This window comes from Loxodonta africana, chromosome 8 (assembly GCF_030014295.1).
Source record: "Loxodonta africana isolate mLoxAfr1 chromosome 8, mLoxAfr1.hap2, whole genome shotgun sequence".
NCBI lineage: Eukaryota > Metazoa > Chordata > Mammalia > Proboscidea > Elephantidae > Loxodonta > Loxodonta africana.
In genome coordinates, this window is record NC_087349.1 from 125,187,911 (window position 1) to 125,212,697 (window position 24,787).

Below are 24,787 nucleotides of genomic sequence, written 5' to 3' on the forward strand. Positions count from 1 at the left end.
TTATTTTGACAATTCCACTTACAATAGCATTTAAGAGAATAAAATACAGTCAGTGTTCCATACCTGCAGGTTCCACATCCGCACCTTCAACCAAGCACGGATCAAAAATATTCAGTGGTGAGGGGGAGAAAAAAGAAAGTTCCAACAAGCAAAACTGGAATTTGCTGCATGCCGACGAGCACTACACCAAATTCATGCAAATAAAGTGGTGCCGGCAGCCCCTGCTGCAGCCTCCTGCCATTTCACAGATCCTCAGTCTCTCTCTAGCACTCATTGTCTAAGCATTGTTTGCCTCGTGTATCCTTTGTTCACTACTTGTGTTGTGTGGACCATTTGTGTCTGTGAAAAAATGGCTCCCAAAAAGCAATTAAGTGGTCAAAGCAATCCCTCAAAGGTTAAATGTGACAGGGGAGCCAGAGGAAGGAGTTTAGTAAGGGATGGCTCGCTAGCTACGTAAAGCGCTACAACCCCAAGAATTTAAAAAATCTTGGGGGAATCGGCATCATGTGATGTCCAGGCAGCATCAGATCCTCAGAAGAGCTCAAGAAACTTACAGAGGAAAAAGGCTACCTTCCAGAGCAAGTCTTAAATTGTGATGAAACAACTATTTACATAGCATTTACACTGTATTATATATTATAAATAATCTAGAGATGATTTACAGTATACAAGAGGATGTACACAAGTTCTATTAAATACTACGCCATTTTATATAACAGACTTGAGCACTCGTGAGTTTTGGTATCCGTTGTGGGGGTGGGTTCTGGATCCAATTCCCCACAGATACCGAGGGGTGGCTGTACCTAAAAATAAATTTAACTAGGGATGTGAAAGACTTACACAATGAAAATTATAAAACACCACCGACAGAGATTAAAGAAGGTCTAAATAAATGAGAAGACATTCCATGGTCGTGGACTGGAAGACTTAACATTGTTAAGATGTCAATACTACCCAAAGTATTCTACAGATTAAAGTAATTCTAATAAAATTGCAGAAATGGAAAAACGAATCCTCAAATTTATATGGAATTTCAAGGAGTCCCAAATAGCCAAAGCAATTTTGAAGAACAACAAGAAAGCAGGAGGAATTATACTTCCCTATTTCAAAACATACTATAAAGCTACAATAATCAAAACGGTCTGGTACTTATATAACAATAGACACATGGAAAAATGTAACAGAATTAAGAGTCCAGAAACAAACCCATACATCTACAGTCAATCAATTTTGACAAGGATGTTAAGTCCATGCAAAGAAGAAAGAATGGCCTCTTTAATAAATGGTGCTGGGACAACCGGGAAGCTACATGCTAGACTCATACCTCATACCGTACATGAAAATTAACTCAAAATGGATCACAAGAACTTAAATGGAAGAATTAAAACCATAAAAGTTCTAGAAGAAAATACAGAGGTATGGTTTTGGGACCTAGTTTTTAACAATGGCTTCTCAGGTATGACAGAGAAGGCACTAGTAACAAAACAGATAAACTGGAATCCATCAAAACCAAAAAGTTCTGTTCAGTGAAAGATTTTAACAACAAAGTGAAGAGACAGACTGGGAAAAAATTTCTGGGAACTATATACTGGATAAGGGCTTAATAGTCAGAATATATAAAGAATTTCAATACCTCTTTCACCAAAGAAGATATAAAAATGGTCAACAAACACATGAAAAGATGCTCAACTTCATTAGTTGTTAAATCCATTGCCATTGAGTTGATTCCGACTCATAGCAACACAGAACTACTCCATAGCGTTTCCAAGGACTGCCTGGTGGATTTGAACTCCCAACCTTTTGGTTAGCAGCTGTACCTTTTAACCACTATGCCACCAGGGTTTTCTCATTACCCATTAGGAAGATGCAAATCAAAACCACAATGAGATATTACTTCACCCGCTAGGATGGCTAAGACAAAAAAACTGAAAACAACAAATGCTGGCAAGGATGTGGAAAAACTGGAGCCTTTATTCACTGCTGGTAGGAATGCAAAGTACAGCCACTGTGGAAAACAGTTTGGCAGTTCCTCAAAAGGTTAAATATAGAGCTACCTATGAGCCTGCAATTCCACTCCTAGGTGTATACATACCCAAGGGAGTTGAAAGCAGCAACACAGACAGACCCACATACACCAGTGTTCACTGCAGCACTGTTCTCAATAACCAAAAGGTGGAAAAAACCTAAATATGCATCAATAGATGAATGGATAAACAAAAAGTGGTATATACATACAATGGAGTATTACTCAGCCATAAAGCCAAATGAAGTCTAAATATATGCTACAACATGGAATTATCTTCACAACATTATGCTGAGTGAAAAAAGTCAGTCACAAAGGGACAAATATTACATGATTTCACACACATAAGATAGCTCGAAGAGGCAAATGTATAGAGACCAAAGTTTATTAATGGTTACCAGGGATGGAAGAGGAGGGGTAGGGGAGTCACTATTTAGGAAGCACGGAGTTTCTATTTATGGGGAGGGAAAATTTAGCAACAGAGAGTGGTGATGGTGGCACAACTTGATTAATGTAATTGGTGTCACTAAATTATGTATGTGAAAAACACTGAATTAGCAAACGTGTTGTATATATTTTTACAAAAATAGAAACTACTTTCAAACACTTGCTAAAATGCATCTGGATAGTATAATTATATTTTCAAACATGAAAATAAAGATCAACACGAATTAATCTAATTTTGAGTATGCTTCTTCAAAGTTGAGATTATACGTGAGAAATAACTTCTCAATTTTGATCTTTATTGGTAGCTATATTAAAAAATCTGTTATTTATAAGTAATAATACAAGGCGTAGTGGTTAAGTGCTACAGCTGCTAACCAAGAGGTCGGCAGCTCAAATTCGCCAGGCGTTCCTTGGAAACTCTATTGGGCAGTTCTACTCTGTCCTATAGCGTCGCTATGAGTCGGAATCGACTTGACGGCAGTGGGTTTAATACAAGGACAAATTAAACTGATAAAAAAATTCAAATTAAAGCAACAAGGGATTATCATTTTAAAAGTAAATCAAGACAGCAAAGATGTAGGCTAATGCTTTATTGTTTCAGTAATAAAAAGGAATTCTGAAAAATTCAACCTGATTACCTAGCCATACCTTATATGTCTGATCACTGTCTTCTGGTTCCGGACTAGATGGCAATGACAGCTGAATGTCATGCAATGAACCACTTCCATCATGCTGTCAGAAAGAAGTTCAACACAAGAGATTAATAACTGCAGGCATTCAGTTCTACCTGAATTCATCCACACCAAATGCCAGCACTGCAAAAAACACAGGGGAAATAAGATTTTAGAAATCTGCATTTCTTCTCTATGCACTGTTTAAAAAAAAAAGAGAATGAATCTTCAAATTTGAGAAGCTCAGTTTGTAAGATTTAAAAATACACAAAAAGTATGCTTTCTGACCACAATGAAATTTAAGTAGAAATGGGTAACAGGAGAATAATCTCCAAACACTTAGAAAGTAAATAAACACATTTCTAAATGATACCGAAGAGTCCCTGGGTGGCGCAAAAGGTTAATGCACACTCTGCTAACCTAAAACTTTAGTGGTTCAAGTCCACCCAGAGGCACCTCAGAAGAAATGCCTGGTGATCTGCTTCAGCCACTGGAAACCCTACGGCGCACAGTTCTACTCTGACAAACATGTGGTTGCCATACATCACAGTCAACTTGATGGCAACTGTTCTGTTTTCTAAATGATCCATTGGTCAAAGGTAAATTAGAAAATATACTGACATACCAAAATTGTAACATGCAATTAAAGCAGTTCCTAGAGGGATATTTATGTTATTAAACAACTATATTAGAAAAGAATAAAGGTGTCAAATCAATAATGGGAGCAAAATAAAGCCAATAAATGGAAAGAAAAAAATAATAAAGAGAAGAATCCAATGAACTTGAAATGAAATTTGAAACATAAAGAATAGAGAGAAAGGGAGGAAACCAAAGACAGGTTCTTTGAGAACTGCTAAACCTGTAGCAAAAATGAGAAAGAACAAATGATACAAAGCACATACCAGGACACAGAGGACACATATCAAGAATGAAAGCAGGGATATCAACAGAGACCCCAGAGACATTAAAAGTAAATAAGCAATACTATGAATAATTCTATGCGTGCAAATTTGACAACCCAGATGAAATAGACGAAGTCCCTAAAAACCACTATCAAAACCCACCCAAGACAAAATAGGTCATCTGAGTAGACCATTAAGGAAAATAAATTCATACTTTAGAAGCCTCACATAACCAGTATTTTTGAGAACTGAAAAAATTACTCTAAATAGTATAAAGTTACAGTATAGCTCAAAATAGTTAAGAGTTATTAATGTTTAAGTTATTGCTATACTTAAAAACAATACAAAACTATTTTTTTTTTAACGGTTTAGATTTGGAATGTTAAGGGGAAATGCGATTATTTCCATCAAAACTTAAGAGCTTATAGATGATCACGAACATAATCTCCTACTGAATCAATTAATAAAATCACATCCTTTCTCAAGAACTTTGACACCAACCAATGACAGTACCCTCTATTAAACCTTAATCAAGACAAGAAGTGTCTGGGCCAAAATTAGGACACATTTTGAGAAAAGCTTTCTTAAGCATCAGAGGGTGGAAAAACCTCCTCGAATGGTCAAAAAGTATCCCCTTTTTAAAGAACACTGAAGAAATGGCCATATACACACAACGTCCGTGCTTCACAGCACACGTAATAAGCAGCTGGCATTTACTGAACACTTGCTACGTGCTGGATATCGTGCTAAGCGTACTGCATAAAGGAGCCCTGGTGCTGCAGTGGTTAAAGCGGTCAGCTGCTAACCAAAAGGACAGTGGCTTGAGCCCACCAGCCACTCCAAGGGAGAAAGGTGTGGCAGTCTGCTTGCTCAAGATTTACAGCCTTGGAAACCCTTATGGGACAGTTCTCCTCTGTCCTATAGGGCTGCTATGAGTCAGAATCAACTCGATGGCAGTGAGTTTGGTTTCGGGATACTGCATAATGTATTTAACAAATACACAGGTGCAAAAACAATACATAAAAATTACATCACTGCACAAAAATTAAGTAATTCAATAGTAGTTAAGTGATATTTTGGGTTGCTTTACTGAGTAAAGTGTCTTAGCCACTTCTATGGGTTCCAGTTAAGATTCTGAACTTATTAATACTATGTTATTTGTATTCATGTTACTAAAAATTGAGAAAGGCGAATGAATCCTCCTCTATCTAAGAGCACTAGAGGACTATTATCAGCAAACTATCTTCTACTTTATTTTTAAAGAGAAAACAAATCAAGGAAGAGTTTCTTTTCTGACACAGCATCAAAATAGGCTTTTGCTCTGATATTTGAACTTTCCCAAACGAAAACCTGCTGGAGAATCCTATAATGAATTCCATCTTACCCAGGTGGTTCTCTCAGGAGTTTGTAAAAACGGGGATCTTCCTATGAGTTCCAGGGCAGCTGAAATGGACATGGCTACTTTGAGTGACTAACAAAAAGGGCTGGCTGCACTGAACAACCCCTGCTAACAAGCATCATCAGTGATGTCAACAAAGCTGCCTTGTGTTTCAGATAAGCTACAACACAAACACAAGAGGCGTCCTGGCAAAGGAAGCAGAGGAAGTGGAAATGCTGATTTTTTTTCTTTTTAAAAAGGCAGTCAAACTAGAGCTTCCAACCGGTTTGTTCCAGTTCAAATCCCTGCTGAGTACTTGCATTTCCACCCCAGATACACTGAATCTACAGTTGAACAAGTTCCCCAGATGATTCTTATGTATGACAAATTTTGAGAACCATCACTCTACTGCATTACTAAAAAAAACAAGCAAAAAAACCCAAAACTTGTCATTGTGTTGGTTCTGACTCAAAAATTGATCCCTAACCAGCAGTATTACCATCACCTAGGAACTTGTTCAACAGCAGTGGGTGGTGGTGGTAGGAACTTGTTAGAAACTCATATTCTCAGCAGGGGTTTGAACCAGAACTAACAGGTGCAAAGCCTTGACACACAACACAGACACACACAACCGTACGTGGGCAAACAATCACATCGTGTCACACAGACTCTAGATTGCACACTGAAGATCATTTTACAGTGACACTCTAATGCACCTGTGGGATTATACAGTATAATGGCTCAAGCTATATTTGAGAGGATTTAACAAATACAAACTTATAAGGCCTGATTTTCAGTAAGTGCTTCAGATATGATATAATCCTAACAGATGGTTGGGGCAAAGACATTTTAAACAAAGAAAAATTAACTAACATTCCAATCGACTAGAATGGTGTTATATGCGGATAGACCTTTCATCTATAGTATTCTAAGCAAGTATTATATTGATGGTTAACATTATGTGTCAACTTGGCTAGGCCACGGTTCTCAGTGGTCTGACAGACATTATGTAATCATCCTCCATTTTGTGATCGGATGCGAGCAGCCAATATTTGGAAGGGGAGTTTCCTTGGGGGTGTGGCCTGCATCCAATATATACAAGTGTTCTGGTAAAGCTCACTCTCAATCCTGCATTCATCTCATCATCCTTGGACCTCCAGTTCTTGGGACGTGAGAAGCCTTCAATCTGGTGCCTGCAGATTTTAGATTTGCCAGCTCCCACAGCCCTGTGAGAGGGCAGTCTGCTGCTCCTGCAACCACGTGATTCAGGAGCGTTCCCAGCCTGTGGCCTGACCCTCGGATTTGGGATGTGCCAGCCTCCACAACTGAGTGAGCCATTTCCTTGAAATAAATCTATGCATATATATTTATATATATGCTTCAGTGGTTTTGTTCCTTTAGAGAACCCAGACTAAGACAACTACTTAAAATTCTATTTTCTTGTTTGAATTTGCTTTTTATTAAACAGAATTTTTTTTTTTTTTTTAATTTACACATACCTAAATCAAGATAGCCCTTCCTGGAGGTTTCTTTTGTCACTTAAAACTTAAATATTTAATTTTTTTCTAAATTCTTTTTTTATACCTTGAATTAAAAAAAAAATTTTCAACTCTTTAAGCCATCTGAATTTACTAAAGTATAAGACAAGGAACAAAGTAATTTGTTCTATACTACTAATGACTTTTCTTCAACAACTTTACTGTAAAATCCTTCTATGTCCAATTGTTTTATTGTAGATATTTCAGCACGGATGTCTGGGTTTTCCATTGCTTTTTCTATTTGTGTCAGTATTCTACTCTGCTCTGAAGAGTTTCCTCCCCTTCTTTTTGTCTTTCTTAATGCACACAAACCACTTTCTTTGGTGTTCTCATTTTGGAGTCATTTTGATGAAACCCAAAAATAAACCTGCTGAGATTTTGGCTGCAATTATATTAAATCTCTAATTAATACCAGAAAGAACTGTAGGTCCTCATCATACGTTCAGATTTCACCTTACGTTTGCCCTATGTTAAACATCATTCTTGTAATTGTTTAATACTTGTCTGTCCTCCTAAACTATAAACCTACTGCCCTGGTTAGGACGCTAATATCCAGGGATTAAATTGATGTTTACAACATTTAGCCTTCCTACAGAATGCAAATCTTCTCTTTGACTTGCTTATTATACAAAGTTTTGGAGATTTCCTTGTAAAACATCACAAACATCTCTCAATAAATTTATCGATGATTTAATGTGACCCCAATATGCCCCAACATGTTTTCTCCTTTTTCAAAATGGGCAACTGAGAGCTTGACATAACTAACGCCATGAAGAACCTCTAAGTTATTCTCCTTCCTCTGCCTGCCTCCTCCTTCGCATACCTCCCTTAAAGACTTTGTTTTGGCCTAATGTTGATGGCTTTGTTCTTTGTTTTAAACTGATGCAAAGAACTTTGTTTTGTTCTGTTGGACCACCTGTGACTTACAACTCCCACAGGAAAATCACAGCCCAGGTATCTGATATGTATCTCTTTAGTCTGATAGTCTTTTGTCACTATCCTGCAATGCATAACTCCTCCAGCCAGGCCATCTTTGGACTACAAAGGCACTTGTAACCCTTCTATATAAGCTCTAATGTAAAACTGCTCTTTGGGACTCCGTAGAGACAGTCTGTGTTGCTGCTGGGTCCCTGGTGATGTATACAACTCTTTAATAAACTTGCTCACTCTTTCTGACTTGGAGTATGTTTCATTGGCTCAACTGCTCCAGGGCATGGACCCTGATCAGGTAACAAGTTTTTGGCACCCAACTTGGGGCTAAAATTATTCAGGCTCTGGTTCTGTCTCCCTAAGGACCGAATCCCTGGGATGGACCAGGGAAGAGAGAAGGGAGAGAAGGGAGAAAAGGGAGAAAAGGGAGAGAAGGTGCACCCCGCCTTGAATTGTGGAGGTCTCTCAACCTGTGGTGACCCAGACGGCTGGCAATGGGGGAGGACTCCACGGCAGTGAGCTCCAGACAGAGGGAGAAAGTTTCTGTTGACCATGGTAGGTAACTGGGCATTGGGTGGCAAATCCTCTGTAAAAGCCACAGGGGCATCGGTTCTCACAGACTCCCTTCAAGAATGGCTGACTAGGTCCCAGGAGGTTGGATGAGAGACTGGTGAGGTTCCCCATTGTTGCTAGTGGGTACCCAGGAGCTAAGGTTCCGGCCGAGAGTCCACTAAGAACTGGGCTTATTTAGGATGGGATTCCCTAACAAAGAGACATCTTAATATTTTGCGTAACCAAGTGTGGTCTGTAAATGGTTCTGGAGATTTTGGTACTATTACGAAGCTTGATCTGTTCTGTACTGGAGCTAACAAGTGAGATGAAAAGCTGTATGTAAAATGTTTTATAACTTTATGGCATGGAAAAAGGGTAAAGCCTCTGTTTTAGACCCTCTTGTGCAGGTGAATGATGATGACAAGATTAAGAGATGAAGAACTGGAGGATGTTCTTCTCCTTTCCCCACCTCAAAAAACCCCACTTATGACCCTCCGAGGTGGTACCAAAAGATAAAGACAGGACGGCATTGAAACGGGGGGCGGAGGAGGTGGGACAGATATGGTCTTCCTACGCCATATTAGCAGTGGGGTATGATTTAGCCCAGTTCCCCGGAGAGGGCTTTACCCACTCCGGGAGGTGCCAGTCCCTGCTGTAGAAGGGCCACTTCAGATAATGTGAGTCCATAATCCGTTCCTGGTGTCTGAACGCATTTAAGGCCTTTACCAACAGAGATCAGGTAAAAGAGGTCGAGAAAAAGAAAAGACCAGAACATGAAGAAACAGGCCAATCTACTGACCACTGTTCTAGGATCATCTGAGGGAAGAAAATGAGACCGCGGTAAGGATGCACCCTGACTAAAAGAAAAACCAAACTGCATTTTGCAAACAGCGGGGACACTGGAAAAATAAGTGCTCCAAAAAGAAGAATGGAAAAGGGCCAGGCAAGATTGAAAGGGGGGAGAAGCTTTTTCAAGGAATTATGAAAGAGCAGGAGGAGGACAACCAGTAGACTTTTTGGTTGATATGGGAGAAGCCTTCTCAGTACTCAGCCAGAACCCTAAAGGAACTGCCTCGACCAGCAGTACTCAAGTTGTCAGGGTGACTGGAAAAGAGGTTACTCAATTCTTTTTTGCAGCCAATAGACTATGAAATCAGAAAAGCTAAGCTATGCCCCGAGTTTCTATACATGCCTGAATTCTCGATCCCCCATATGAGACGGGATTTCCTAAGTACATGCCGAAATCTCTTTTGATGAAAAAGGCCTGTCTCTGACAGTTCTGCCAGCAAACACCTGGAAAGGCTCTTAGCACTCATTGAACCGGTGCTATCCCTGGCGACCATCTCACCCACAGTTCAAAGAGTGGTTGATGACATGGCCCAAGCGATTTGGGCCAGTGGCTGGCTAAGACGAGCTTGGACTGTCCTCTCTGTGACGGTGGAGCTATTACTCAATGTCATGCCTCCTTGAGGCTCACCTGGGGCTACAGGACTAATCACCGGATACCCAGAGTAAGGACTGTTGCTGGAGTGCCAATCCCCATTCAACACTCCTGTTCTCCCAGTGAAGAAGACATCGACCTCGACCAGTGGCTACGCTTTTGTTCAAGATTTGCAGGTTGTTAACAAAGTTGTGAAGACCTTATACCCAGTAGTCCCAAACCTATGTGCCCTACTATTGCCCTTCCACCTTCCAGGACTCCTTTCACTGTTTTGGATTTAAAAGGCTCTTTCATATCCCACTGACTGCAGAGCCAGCTAATCTTTGATTCCAAATGGAAACGGGAGAAAAGGGAAGAAACAACTCTGTTAGACTGCTACCTTGAGGATTTAAGAACTCCCCACTAATTTTGAAACAGTGCTGGCCCAAGATCTAGAGCGATTACCTCTCTTCAGCTGAGGAATATTCTTTTTTATGTGGACCTCCTGATAGGGAATAAGTCTGAGAAAGATTCTTACAAATACTGTGACTGTCTTAAACTTTTTGGACCCGGTGTCTTTAAGAAAGTTACAAGTTAACCTCAATCAGGCTACTTAGGGGGCAGAGAGAGATCCTTTCAAATGGACTCGTGAGTGTCAAAGAGTCTTTTGTGATCTAAATTTGTGGTTAATGAAAGCCCCAGATTTCATTAACCAGATTATCAAACACCCTTTGAATTATATAGAAAAAAAAAAAAAAAGAACTGTTGGTATATTAATCCAGCTGTTGGGACACTGGAGACACCCTGTTGCCTATTTATCTAAAAATCTGGACAATGTCTCAAAAGGCTGGCCGGCCTCCCTCCGAGCAGTTGCCTAGCACCTAGCAGTATCAAAGGTGGTTGAGTAAATTTCTTTGGGACACGATAGTATCACGTTTGTCCCTCACGCAGTGACTGTAATGTTGGAAAAAAAAGACGTTTGTGGCTCACCTCCAGTCAGCTAGCACTATATCAAACCCAGCTTTTGAAAGAAATCAAATTTAACTTTTGTGAAGGCTTCAAAACTAAACTAAACATCCGATGAAATATTTACTGGGTGTGTGTAGATTCTTGTTCAGGATGGAAAGAGACTTTTCCCTGCCAGACCAAGATGGCTAGAGAGAGGTACAACAGGTTTCAACTGCTTTAAGAATAAAGTGAAAACTCCCCACAACATGGAGGCCTCAATCTAGTGAAAAAGGCTGAAATAATGAATCACACCATGAAACGATATCTTAGTAAACTGTGCCCTAGACAGATGTTTTGCCACTGGCCCTCCTGAGTCCGTATTGCACCCCGGGGAAAACTTAAAATCAGTCCTTTTGAGACAGTTTGTGGGAGACCATATTGTCTCAACCAACTCTCCCCACAATCCTCCACCCACCCCCTAATGTAATGATGTCTAAATATTTGCTTTCTCTTACCAAAATTCTTTCCCAGTTATATCAGATAAAAGTTCCCTCTTGAAATACCTGTGACCAGGTGCTCCTCCAGAAGTAGAAAGACCTCCCGTTACAGCCTAAGTGGACTGGACCCTTCACTGCCCCACTCAAAGCTGACACAGTTGTAAAGCTTGCAGGAGTCAAACTGTGGACCCCTCATTCCAAGTCAAGCCCTGCCTGGTCTACAGTGAAAAGGCGTGGAAAGCCCAACTGATCTTTGTGCCTGAGATAAACATCCCCCAACCCCTTGTTAAAAGATAAAAATTTTTAGGTCTGTATTACTAGAGAAGAGTTAAACATTACTGATTTCTGTCTGGACAGAGGGTTACATGCCAACTCGGCCTGCGAGTTCTGTCTCATCAGGGTTTATACTCTTATACACAGAGTTAAAATATTCTGATATTTATAGCTGGGGGCCTGTTACAAAATTCATGAAGGATTTGATTTTCTCGACTGACCTCTTGGCTGCCAGACTTACCTGGCTAAAAATCTTATTAGTGAAATTAGATTGGTTGTTATAGGCCTGTTAATCTGTTGCTGTCGCCAATTTATGCCTGTATGTGTGATGACATTCTCTGTCCGGAGTCAAACTGCCCAATGGATGGCTCAAACCTGTCGCAGCCAGAAGGCCCAATCCTTTCACCTGAAACACTCTGATCTGTAAAGAATAAGTTGAAACTTGGTACCGATAAATGTGGTCATCCAAGTTTCAAAGGGGGGAATATGTGACCCCAAAACTTACCAGCATGTTTTCTCCTTTTTCAAAAGGAGAAACGGAGAGCTTGATATAACTAATGCCATGATGAACCTGTAAATTCTTCTGCTTGCTCTGCCTGCCTCCTCCTTCACAAACCTCTGTTAATGACTTTGTTTTGACCAAATGTTAATGGCTTTGTTCTTTGTTTTAAACTGATGCAAATGACCTTTTGTTATGTCTGACCACCTGTGGTCTACAAGCCCCACAGGAAAAGATGAATATCTTTAGTCTAATAAAGAAATGTCTGGCAGGGGACTACAAAGACACCTGTAACCCTTCTAAGATTCTATGTAAGTTCTAATGTAAAACTGCTCTTTGGGACTCCATAGCCAGACTGTGTTGCTGTGGGGTCCCTGTTGATATATGCATCTCCTGAATAAACTTTCTCACTCTTTCGGACTTGGAGTTTGTTTCATTGGCTCGACTGCTCCAGGGCACGGACCCTAATCAGGTAACGTTTAATATTTTATTGGCGCAATGATAATTTCATTATTCCCAATTTAAATTTCAGCTCTGATTTATTAGCCTTGCAGTCTCAAAATATAGTGTACTGTTTATATACTAGAACAGAGCCTACTGGCACAATGGTTAAGACCTCCAATGCTAATCAAAAAGTTGGCAGTTCAAATCCGCTAGCAGCTCCTTGGAAACCCTATGGGGCAGTTCTACTCTGTCCTGTAGGTTCGCTATGAGCCAGAATCAACTTGACATCAATGGGTTTTATATACTAGAACAGCATTTTTTTTTCCTAACCATGGCCCACAGTAAGAATTAAATTTTATATTACAACCAAATACACATATATATGAATATGAATGCATGTGTGCATATCATATTAAAAACATATTTCACCAAATATTTGTCCTTATTATATATAATTTTTCTGATATTTTCTGTATTATAGTTCATCAGGAAAAAATTATGGTCACAATTCAGTAATCAACTGATCCAATGACCACCTGATCCAATAACCAGCTGTAACCTGGAATCTGAAAAACAATACACTAGGTAAAGGAGAATTGTGTCCTCTTTCTTTTTATCTTCAGTGAGTTAACACAATCTCAGCCCATAAAGTATGCTAAATGATGAAATAACAATAAACAAAAGCTGCAGTAAATTAGCTTTATGGGCAGCTGTGTAAAATTGTGCACAACACAAATAATTAACCTTTGACCTTCACATTATTATTGTTGCTAAGGTTGTTGTGAGCAGCTAACATTCATTAATTGATTTCTATGTATCAGGCACTAGCACTTTTCAAAACGGTCCTTAGCAAAACCAAAACCAAACCCATTGCCTCCAACTCACAGGAACCCTACAGGACAGAGTAGAATTGCCCCACATGGTTTCCAAGGAGAGGCTGGTGGATTCGAACTCCTGACCTTTTGGTTAGCAGCTGTAGCTCTTAACTATCGTGCCACCAGGGCTCCAGTCCTGAGCTAGGCACTATTATTATCACTATATCATTGAAGAGAAAAACGAGGCACAGGAAGTTTAAGTAATTTACCCCAGATCACATAGCAAACAAGTGTAGAACTGGTCTGAACCCAAATCTCTGCCTTAGAATTGCCTGTTCTGATTTTTTGAAATTACATTTATTCTTATTATCATCATTAATATCTACCTTGAGATTCAGCATAAAATTTGAATTTGTATTTATTATCAATATTTGCAATCAATCACAGTTCGCGTACCTTCTCTATTCTCTCCTGCCCCAACGAGAAAAGACTACTGCTACCAAGAATCTTTGGTGTACTTCTAATTCTCGTGCTTTCAGACACTGATTTTTCAGTTCTACTTTCAATTTTGTGTACTTCCAATAAATTCACTTTTTGTTAAGTTTGCAAGTTTTGATGCTTGTAATCAAAGAAGCCCAACTGATATAAATCCAAAATGTAATACCTGGGTTTCTGACTCATTTGCCTATGTCTTAATATCTAATTACCTATATCAGAACCCACTCCATTTTTTATTAAAACTCTGTCTTGCCTTTGGAAATCCTTCTTTATAGTTCACGTCCCCTTCTCCTTCACCCAGACTCCAGGATTAAATTCTTATCCCTGAAAACCAGTCTGTAGCCAACAGCCTAAAGCAGACTTTGATGGTGCCCACGAGTCCCAAGATGTTTCGCGCCATGCTCTGTCCACATATTGGGAGATGTCTTTCACTCCCACAACCAAACATTGCATATATGTCTAGATAGTCAGCATCAGCCACACAGTGTTCCATCATCATGACTGGATGCCATAGCAAACCTATCCCACTCAAATGAGCTGTCGGCCTCAAAAGCACAGCCTTTCTTTCCAGAGCTCTGTATCACAATGCAGTGAACCAACAAATCCCTTCTTAAAACACGCCAAATGACACAGCATGCTACATTAAATGCTTCAGTGCCTAAAGTATCAGCTGAGTGACACCAATAAAGTTAAATTATATGGCTCTATTATCCCCACATAAAATAGTTCACTTCGTTTTTTCAATTTCTCTTCTAAATATCTTCATCTGTGGCTTCTTGTGCTATTTCAAGATAAAAAACAGATCTTAAAAGCAGTCAGAAGATTAAAGGGAACAGCAATACAAATTATGGCTGATTTCTTAACAGAGAGAATGACGTCCAGATGCAACAGTATCTTTAAAGCACTAAAAGGGAGGAAACAAAACCAAAATTGACAACCTAGAATTCTATACCCAGCAAAAACAGCCTTCAAAAATGAAAGCAAGATAAAAACATTCGCAGATAAAAATAACATGCGAGCAAATTTGTCTTCAACAAACTTTCACTATGAAATATGCTGAAAGAAGTTCTTTATATTAAAGAAAAATGCCAAAACTGCAATAAGGAAAGAACACACATACACAGGAAGTATCTTAAAATGTATTGATTACTTAAGGCAAAACAGTAAACATGGGGACTCGGGCAGACATGTCTGGCAGCATGCTCACCCGTTTTCCAATATTTGCTTATTCTGTAATATTTCCTTGGACTCAGGCAGACACAGAATTGGCGGCATGCTTGCCTGTTTTCCCACTTCTGTCTATTCTATAATTTCCTTAGACTCAGGCAGACATGGCTCTAGCAACACGCTTGTCCATTTCCCACTTCTGTCTTTTTGAATATATGCTGAATAAAACTTTCTTTTTGCTTCAAAAAAAAAAAAAGTAAAACTGTACTGTGGGGTTCACGGTCTAAGTAGAAGTGAAATATAAGATAATCAGAGGACAGAAGATGAATGCAATTATTATACTGTTGTGAAGTTCTTACATTGTTCATGATGTAGTATAATATTGTTGGAAGGTTGACTGTGATAACTCTATACTTTGCAATCTGTAGAGCAACCACACACATACCTACACACACAGACACACATACACATGCACACACACACACGGGTTATAAAAGCCAATGTGGCACATAGACCAATGGAACAGAATTGAGAACCCAGATATAAATCCATCCACATATGAGCAGCTGATATTTGACAAAGGCCCAGTGTCAGTTAAATGGGGAAAAGACAGTCTTTTTAACAAATGGTGCTGGCATAACTGGATATCCATTTGCAAAATAATGAAACAGGACCCATTCCTCACACCATGCACAAAAAATAACTCCAAGTGCATCAAAGACCTAAACATAAAGACTAAAACAATAAAGATCATGAAAGAAAAAATAGGGACAACATTAGGAGCCCTAATACAAGGCATAAACAGAATACAAAACATTACTAAAAATGACTAAGAGAAACCAGATAACTGGGAGCTCCTAAAAATCAAACACCTATGCTCATCTAAAGACTTCACCAAAAGAGTAAAAAGACCACCTACAGACTGGGAAAGAATTTTCAGCTATGACCTCTCCAACTAGCACCTGATCTCGAAAATCTGTATGATTCTGTTAAAACTCAACCACAAAAAGACAAATAACCCAATTAAAAATTGGGCAAATGATATGTACACGCACTTCACTAAAGAAGATATGCAGGCAGCTAACAGATACATGAGAAAATGCTCTTTATCATTAGCCATTAACCCAGTGCCGAAAACCACGATGAGATTCCATCTCATTCCAACAAGGCTGGCATTAATCCAAAAAAACACAAAAGAATAAATGTTGGAGAGGTTGTAGAGAGGTTGGAACACTTATACACTGCTGGTGGGAATGTAAAATGGTACAGTCGTTTTGGAAATCTATCTGGCATTTCCTTAAAAAGTTAGAACTACCATACAACCCAGAAATCCCACTCCTCGGAATATATCCTAGAGAAATAAGAGCCTTACATGAACAGATATATGCACACCCATGTTTATTGCAGCACTGTTTACAACAGCAGAAAGCTGGAAGCAACCAAGGTGTCCATCAACGGATGAATGGATAAATAAATTATGGTATATTCACACAATGGAATACTACGCATTGATAAAGAACAGTGAGGAATCTGTGAAACATCTCATAACATGGTGAACCTGGAAGGCATTATGCTGAGTGAAATTAGTCAGATGCGAAAGGACAAATATTGTGTAAGACCACTATTGTAAGATCTTGAGAAACAGTTTAAACTGAGAAGAACAAATTCTTTTGTAGTTACGAGAAGGGGGGAGGGAGGGAGGGTGGGAGAGGGTTATTTACTGATTAGTTAGTAGATAAGAACTACTTTAGGTGAAGGGAAGGACAACACTCAATACAGGGAAGGTCAGCTCAACTGGACTGGACCAAAAGCAAAGAAGTTTCCTGAATAAACTGAATGCTTCGAAGGGGTTTTGGGGATTATGGCTTCAGGGGACATCTAAGTCAACTGGCAAAATAAATTCTATTAAGAAAACATTCTGCATCCCACTTTGAAGTGTGGGGTCTGGGGTCTTAAATGCTAACAAGCAGCCATCTAAGATGAATCAATTGGTCTCAACCCACCTGGATCAAAGGAGAATGAAGAACACCAAGGTCACAAGGTAATTATGAGCCAAAGCGACAGAAAGGGCCACATGAACTAGAGACTTACATCATCCTGAGACCAGAAGAACTAGATGGTGCCCGGCCACAACCGTTGACTGCCCTGACAGGGAGCACAACAGAGAACTCCTGAGGGAGCAGAAGACCAGTGGGATGCAGACCCCAAATTCTCATAAAAAGACCAGATTTGGTGGTCTGACTGGGACTAGAAGAATCCCGGCATTTATGGTCCCCAAACCTTCTGTTGGCCCAGGACAGGAACCATTCCAGAAGACAACTCATCAGACATGTATTGGACTGGACAATGGGTTGGAGAGAGATGCTGATGAGGAGTGACCTACTTGTATCGGGTGGACACTTGAGACTATGTTGGCACCTCCTGTCTGGAGGGGAGATGGGAGGGTAGAGGGGATTAGAAACTGGCAGAACAGTCACGAAAGGATTGACTGGAACAAGGGAGCAGGCTGACTCATTAGGGGGAAAGTAAGTGGGAGTACGTAGTAAGGTGTATATAAGTTTATATGTGAGAGACTGATTTGATTTGTAAACTTTCACTTAAAGCACAATAAAAATTATTAAAAAAAAAAAAAAGCCAATGTGGCAGAAAAAAATCAAATAGTATAAAATGGGCAATTCATCCAAGGTAGGAAAAGAAGAACTGACGGAAAAAAAAATAAATGGGGTAAAAAGGGGAAAAAAAACCCAATTCTACCAACAATTACATTAAATATAAACACTCTAATTAAAAGGCAGAAGCTCTCAGACAGGATAAAAAAACCAAGACCCAACTGAACTCTGTTCTCAAAATACACACATACTTAAAAGGCTAACTATAAGACAGGTTTAAAGTAAAAGGGCAAAAAAATTATATCAGGTAATACACTAACCAAAAGAGAGCTGAGGTAGCAATATTAATGTAAGATAAAGCAGATTTTAAGACAGGATGTAGAAGTATTACTAGAGACAGAGGTGCACTTCATAAAGATACAAAGACTATTTCAATGGGAAGATATAATCCTTAATGCCATAGTTTCAACATACCTGAAGCAAAAGTTAACATAGTTAAAAGGAGAAATAAATAAATCCACCATTGTTTTTAGAGAATTTAGGACACTTCTCTCTATAAATGTCAGGAAAACTACACAATCAGTAAATATACAGAAGATCAGAAACACACTACTAACCATCCTGACATAATTAACATTTATAAGATACTATACTCCAAAGCTACAGAATACATACTCCATTCCAGTGTGTGTGGAATATTCACCAAGAAAACCATATGCTGGAACCATAAAAAAGTCTCAACAAACTTAAAAGTAATTAAATAAGAGTATTATTTTCAAATCACAATGCTTTTAAATTAAAAAATAGTGAGGGAAGATGGACATCCAGGAACGACAGCATGAAGAACTCCACTGACCCACTCACTACTCAGTGAAGCTGGTGAAAACTGCACAGAAAACGACACTGTAAAAGCCCCTGGAAACGGCAAACAGCAAGGTAAGAAACATCTACTCAAAAAAAATCTATGAAAATGTGGTAAGAAAGATGAGAATCTGTGGTACTTGAAGGCGGACTGCTCCCTTCCTCCCCTTCCTGCCCCAAGAACAAAGGGTTCCCTCTCTTCCCAGCTCCCAGTTGGAGGTCTTTCTTCCAGGGAAGAGCAAGACTTCAGCATTTCTCATCCTGTCACCTGCTACTTGTTGCTAGGGCTAAGTCCCACATGGATGTGGTCAAAAGGTGGGAACTCCTTTCTCCCACACAGTTTCCGCTCTTGGAACAGAGGCTCTACCTGGAACACAGCACACGGAAAATACTGGTGTCCTGATCATTCATGACGCATCTTGATGCAATGATTCCATGAAGGAGAGGCAGCTGAGAAGATTTCAGGCTGCCATCCTCCCTGCCTGCCGCTAAGCACTCAGTTCTTAGAGGTATCACTCAGAAAGAAAACTGCCTCTGTCCCCAGAACAGGATTTTGCCTGGGGGAAGAAGTGGGCCCTAAAACAGATAGCTCCTAATCTCTTCCCAAAGGAATTAAGTCCATATGCAACCAAGCCTGAAGGAGTTCAAACCCAGGGGTGGTCTCAAGAACACACAAGGTTATACTGAAAGGCAACAGGGAAAACCTGAACTGGGTCTGAGGGTATGCATCAATGTTGGTTTCCTGATTTTGATGATTATACTGTGGTTGTAGCAAGGCTGCTGGATAGAAACTCAAATAAAAGGTGACCGCATTTCTGTTACCTGCAACAATCCATTAGAAAATGGTAGCATTTACAACAGCAACAAAAACTGTTAATACTAGAAATAACTTAAGAAAAAATCGTACAAGCCCTTTACTGAAAAATACATTTTTTGTACTGAAAAAATTACAGAAAACTAAACAATGAACTTATATACCATGTTCTTGATTGTTGCTGGTGCCACCAAGTCAGTTTTCAACTCATAGCAACCGCATGTGACGGAGCAGAACCAGCCCACAGGCTTTTCTAGACTGTAATCTTTACGGGAGATCACCAGGTCTTTCTTCCACAGAGTGACTGGGTGGGTTCGAACCACCAACCTTTAAGTTTGGTTAAGCCAAACACTTAACCAATGCACCACCAGGGACCCTTACGTTCTTGATTAAGAAGTCTAAATTTTGAAAGATGTCAATTCTCCCCAAATTGATCTATTGATCCATTGCTATTTCCATCAAAATCTCAAAAGGGTTTTATAGAGGACTCAACAAAATGATTCTAACGTTTTTTAAAAAATCAAAAGACTAAGAAGAGTTTAGACACTTTTTAAGAATTAGACGAGAATCATGATGATGTACTAACAAGTCTTATTACAAAAGCTACAGTTAGACTGTAATTTTGCACTGGGATACAAGATAGATTAAAAGAATGAAGGAGAAGGCCAAGATACAAACCCTCACACATATGAATATCTGATTTTTGACACAGCAGGTACTGCATATCATGAAGAAAGAATGGGCTCAATACTTTTAGTCCTGAACTCACAGATTATCGATACAGAAAAGAACGAAAGTGATCTCCACTTCATATCTCACATACACCAAAATCAATTCCAAGATATTTTAAATTTAATTGTGAAGGTCAAAACTCTTATTGTTTTTAGAAAGGAAAACCACCTCAAGAAAAGAATTTCTTAAATAAGATACTAAAACCACAATCATAAAAAAAAATTCTGATAAATTCAACTATATTAGAATAAGAACTTCTGTTCATCAAAGGATACCAGAGAATGAAAAAGAAGGCCACAGATTCAAAGAAGACATTTGCAACATATATAATCAACAAAGTACTTACATCTAGAAAAAAAGAGAGGGGGAAAAAAAAAAAAACCTCTAACACACATACACATACACAATGAACAAAAGACATGACACAAAAATATTCTATAACATACAAAGAGGCTTAACTTCATTAATGGTCAAGAAAGTGCAAATTAAAACCACAACTAAACATCACTATATTCCTTTGCATTATGCTGTTGATGAAGAATACTGAATATACTATGGACTGCCAGAAGAACAAACAAATCTGTCTTGGAAGAAGTACAGCCAGAATGCTCCCTAGAAGTGAGGATGGCAAGACTTTGGCTCACTTACTTTGGACATGTTATCAGGAGGGATAAGTCCCTGGAGAAGGACATCATGCTTGGTAAAGTAGAGGGTCAGCAAAAAACAGGAAGACCCTCAATGAGATGGATCAACACAGTGGCTGCAACAATGGGCTCAAGCATAAAAATGATTGTGAGGATGGAGCAGGACTGGGCAATGTTTTGTCCTGTTGTACACAGGGTTACTGTAAGTCAGAACCAAATCGACTGCACCTAACAACAACAACATATTCCTATTACATGAGAAAAATTAAGAAATCGGATGTTAAAAAGATGTGGAGCGATGTGATGCAACATCTACTATCCAAGGGGTGTGAAAACAGATTAAACAACTTTGGAAAACAGACTGGTATTTCTAGAGTAGAACGTGCAGCAGGAAAATGTTCATAACAATATTACCTCTAATACCATAAAAACTTGAAACAAACCAAATGTATGTCAAGAGCAAAGGGACAAAAAATTACAGTTTGTTTATACAATGGAATAATTAAAAAAAAATTGCCGTCAAGTCAATTTCGACTCATAGTGACCCTATAGGACAGAAGAACTGCCCTGTAGTTTCCAAGGAGCACATGGTGGATTTGAACTGCCTACCTTTTGGTTAGCAGCCATAGCACTTAACCATTGCACTACCAGGGTTTCCAACGGAATAATGGAGAAATGAAAATTAATGAGTAGAACTAAGCATATAAATATGAAATCTCAGACATAGTGTTGAAAGAAAGAAGTTAAATCACAGAGTAACACAGTATAATTTTTAAAATCTTCCATCAAGATAAAAAAAGGTCAAATACAATGGAAAATGGATTAGATGTACTGGAATTCCTAGTAGTTAAAACTGGATCCCAAAGAGCAATGCCTTCAAGTTTTAAGGGAAAACTCACTTCCATCCTAGTATTCCACACCAGCCAGAATATTAATATCAATCAAATGTGAGAGGAAAATAGATTTTCATTAATGTAGTTAAAAAAAAAAAAAATTACCATCCATTCATCCTTTTTTAGAAAGTAAATTAAGAATATACTCCAACAAAATGAGAGTGTAAACTCAGAAGAAGAACATATGGCATCTAGGAAGTAGTGGATCCAATCCACGAATGTGGCAAAAGGAAGTCCCAGTATGACAACTCTACAGAAGCTTTGCACAGTGATCTGTTTAGAGTAGAACAGGTTGACTAAGGCAGGAAGGTGGGTATAAGTACTGTTTTTTCATTAAGCCTTTAGGTACTACGTAAATTTTTCTTTAAACCATGTATCACGTTTTTTTAATTTAATAATACTAAAAGATAAAAAATTAAAAGGGACAGTTACATGAAATCTTAGACTCAGCTTTTCTACTAGCATTTTGGAAAACTAAACACATTCTAAAAAGATTCTGAAATTTTCTTAATTTTGTTTTCACTGTGTAACAAAAAGTAAAGTCAATCTGATCAGTGTATATTGTCTAAAATTCCTGAGGTCATAATGACCAAAACAAGATACATAAAGAGATTCACAATGTTACAAAAAGTGCCTCAAAAAACGTTTTTCAATATTTATGGTATTAATCACTGGTTACCAGTTCCCCTACTGCCTCCAGAACTATGCTTCTTCTCTCACTCTTAGAAGTGGTCTGATCTGAATAGCTGATATTTAAGATGTTTCATGATTCAGGGCAGTAAACCCAGCACAACAAAAGGTACGTGGTATAACTAATACAATGACTGGCTCAGGGCACATATTTGACATATGTTAATTATTTGGAAAACCTCAATATCATCAGTCAGAACAAGACCAGGGGCTGACTGTGGAACAGACCATCAACTGCCCATATGCAAGTACAAGTTGAAACTGAAGAAAGAGCAAGTCCACAAATGCCAAAATATGACCTTGAGTATATCCCACCTGCATTTAGAGACCATCTGAAGAACAGATTGGACGCATTGAACACTAGTGACTGAAGACCAGACGAGTTGTGGAATGACATCAAGGACATCATCCATGAAGAAAGCAAGAGGTCATTGAAAAGATAGGAAAGAAAGAAAAGACCAAGATGGATGTCAGAGGAGACTCTGAGATCTGCTCTCGAACATCGAGCAGCTAAAGCAAAAGGAAGAATTGATGAAGTAAAAGAACTGAACAGAAAATTTCAAAGGGCAGCTCGAGAAGACAAAGTATTATAATGACATGTGCAAAGAGCTGGAGATGGAAAACCAAAAGGGAAGAACATGCTCGGCATTTCTCAAGCTGAATGAATTGAAGAAAAAATTCAAGCCTCAAGTTGCAATAGTGAAGGATTCCATGGGGAAAATTAAACAATGCAGGAAGCTTCAAAAGAAGATGGAAGGAATACACAGAGTCATTATACCAAAAAGAACTAGTCGATGTTCAACCATTTCAAGAAGTGGCATATGATCAGGAACCGATGGTGCTGAAGGAAGAAGTCCAAGCTGCTCTGAAGGCATTGCCAAAAAACAAGCCTCCAGGAATTGACGGAATATCAGTTGAGATGTTTCAACAAACAGATGCAGCGCTGGAGATGCTCACTCGTCTATGCGAAGAAGTATGAAGACAGCTTCCTGGCCAACTGACTGGAAGAGATCCATATTTATCCCTATTCCCAAGAAAGGTGATCCAACCGAATGTGGAAATTATAGAACAATATCATTAATATCACACGCAAGCAAAATTATGCTGAAGATCATTCAAAAACGGCTGCAGCAGTATATCAACAGGGAACTGGCAGAAATTCAGGCCGGTTTCAGAAGAGGATGTGGAACCAGGGATATCATGGCTGATGTCAGATGGATCCTGGCTGAAAGCAGAGAATACCAGAAGGATGTTTACCTGTGTTTTATTGACTATGCAAAGGCATTCGACTGTGTGGATCATAACAAATTACGGATAACATTGCGAAGAATGCGAATTCCAGAACACTTAATTGTGCTCATGAGGAACCTTTACATAGATCAAGAGGCGGTTGTTCGGACAGAACAAGGGGATACAGATTGGTTTAAAGTCAGGAAAGGTGTGCGTCAGGGTTGTATTCTTTCACCATACCTATTCAATCTGTACGCTGAGCAAATAATCTGAGAAGCCGGACGACATGAAGAAGAATGGGGCATCAGGATTGGAGGAAGACTCATTAACAACCTGCGTTATGCAGATGACACAACCTTGCTTGCTGAAAGTAAAGAGGACTTGAAGCACTTACTAATGAAGATCAAAGACCACAGCCTTCAGTTTAGATTGCACCTCAACATAAAAAAACAAAAATCCTCACAACTGGACCAATGAGCAACATTGTGATAAACGGAGAAAAGACTGAAGTTGTCAAGGATTTCATTTTACTTGGATCCACAATCAACAGCCATGGAAGAAGCAGTCAAGAAATCAAAAGACACACTGCATTGGGTAAATCTGCTGCAAAGGGCCTCTTCAAAGTGTTGAAGAGCAAAGATGTCACCCTGAAGACTAAGGTGCGCCTGACCCAAGCCATGGTATTTTCAATCACATCATATGCATGTGAAAGCTGGACAATGAATAAGGAAGACCAAAGAAGAACTGATGCCTTTGAATTGTGGTGTTGGTAAAGAGTATTGAATATACCATGGACTGCCTAAAGAACGAACAAATCTGTCTTAGAGGAAGTACAACCAGAACGCTCCTTACAAGCAAGAAGGCGAGACTGCGTCTTACATACTTTGGACATGTTGTCAGGAGGGATCAGTCCCCGGAGAAGGACATCATGCTTAGCAGAGTACCGGGTCAGCAGAAAAGAGGAAGACCCTCAACGAGGTGGATTGACACAGTGGCTGCAACAATGAGCTCAACCACAGCAACGATTGTAAGGATGGCTCAGGACTGGTCAGTGTTTCGTTCTGTTGTGCGTAGGGTCGCTACGAGTCAGAATTGACTCGACGGCACCCAACAACAACAACAATTATTTTCCACCTTTTCCTTTGACTCTGAAGCTTCTCATAAGAAAATCTGCCTAGACCAGCAAGCAGAGAAATATTATAGACGGGAGCCTACCTCCTAGCTACAGTTAAACTAAGTTGTAAGGTCTACATTTGAAAATTTCAATTACGGAATCTCTTTCTACCTCTGGGAAGAGTCTAAGAATACCAGA

At 39.2% G+C, this 24,787-nt stretch overlaps 1 protein-coding gene across 10 annotated transcripts in view; it reads right to left on the reverse strand.

Annotated features, from left to right (window-relative positions):
• The window catches only part of CCSER2 (coiled-coil serine rich protein 2), a 245,528-nt gene that overhangs the window by 56,273 nt on the left and 164,468 nt on the right, over positions 1-24,787 (reverse strand). For 9 of the 10 annotated variants that reach the window (XM_064290313.1, XM_064290309.1, XM_064290311.1 and 6 more), the window contains one exon: positions 3,119-3,202. The exons of the other annotated variant lie outside the window; for it this stretch is intronic. In XM_064290313.1, the coding sequence (XP_064146383.1) occupies positions 3,119-3,202 (84 nt within the window). The remainder of the gene's footprint in view (positions 1-3,118; positions 3,203-24,787) is intronic. 10 annotated transcript variants of the gene reach the window in all.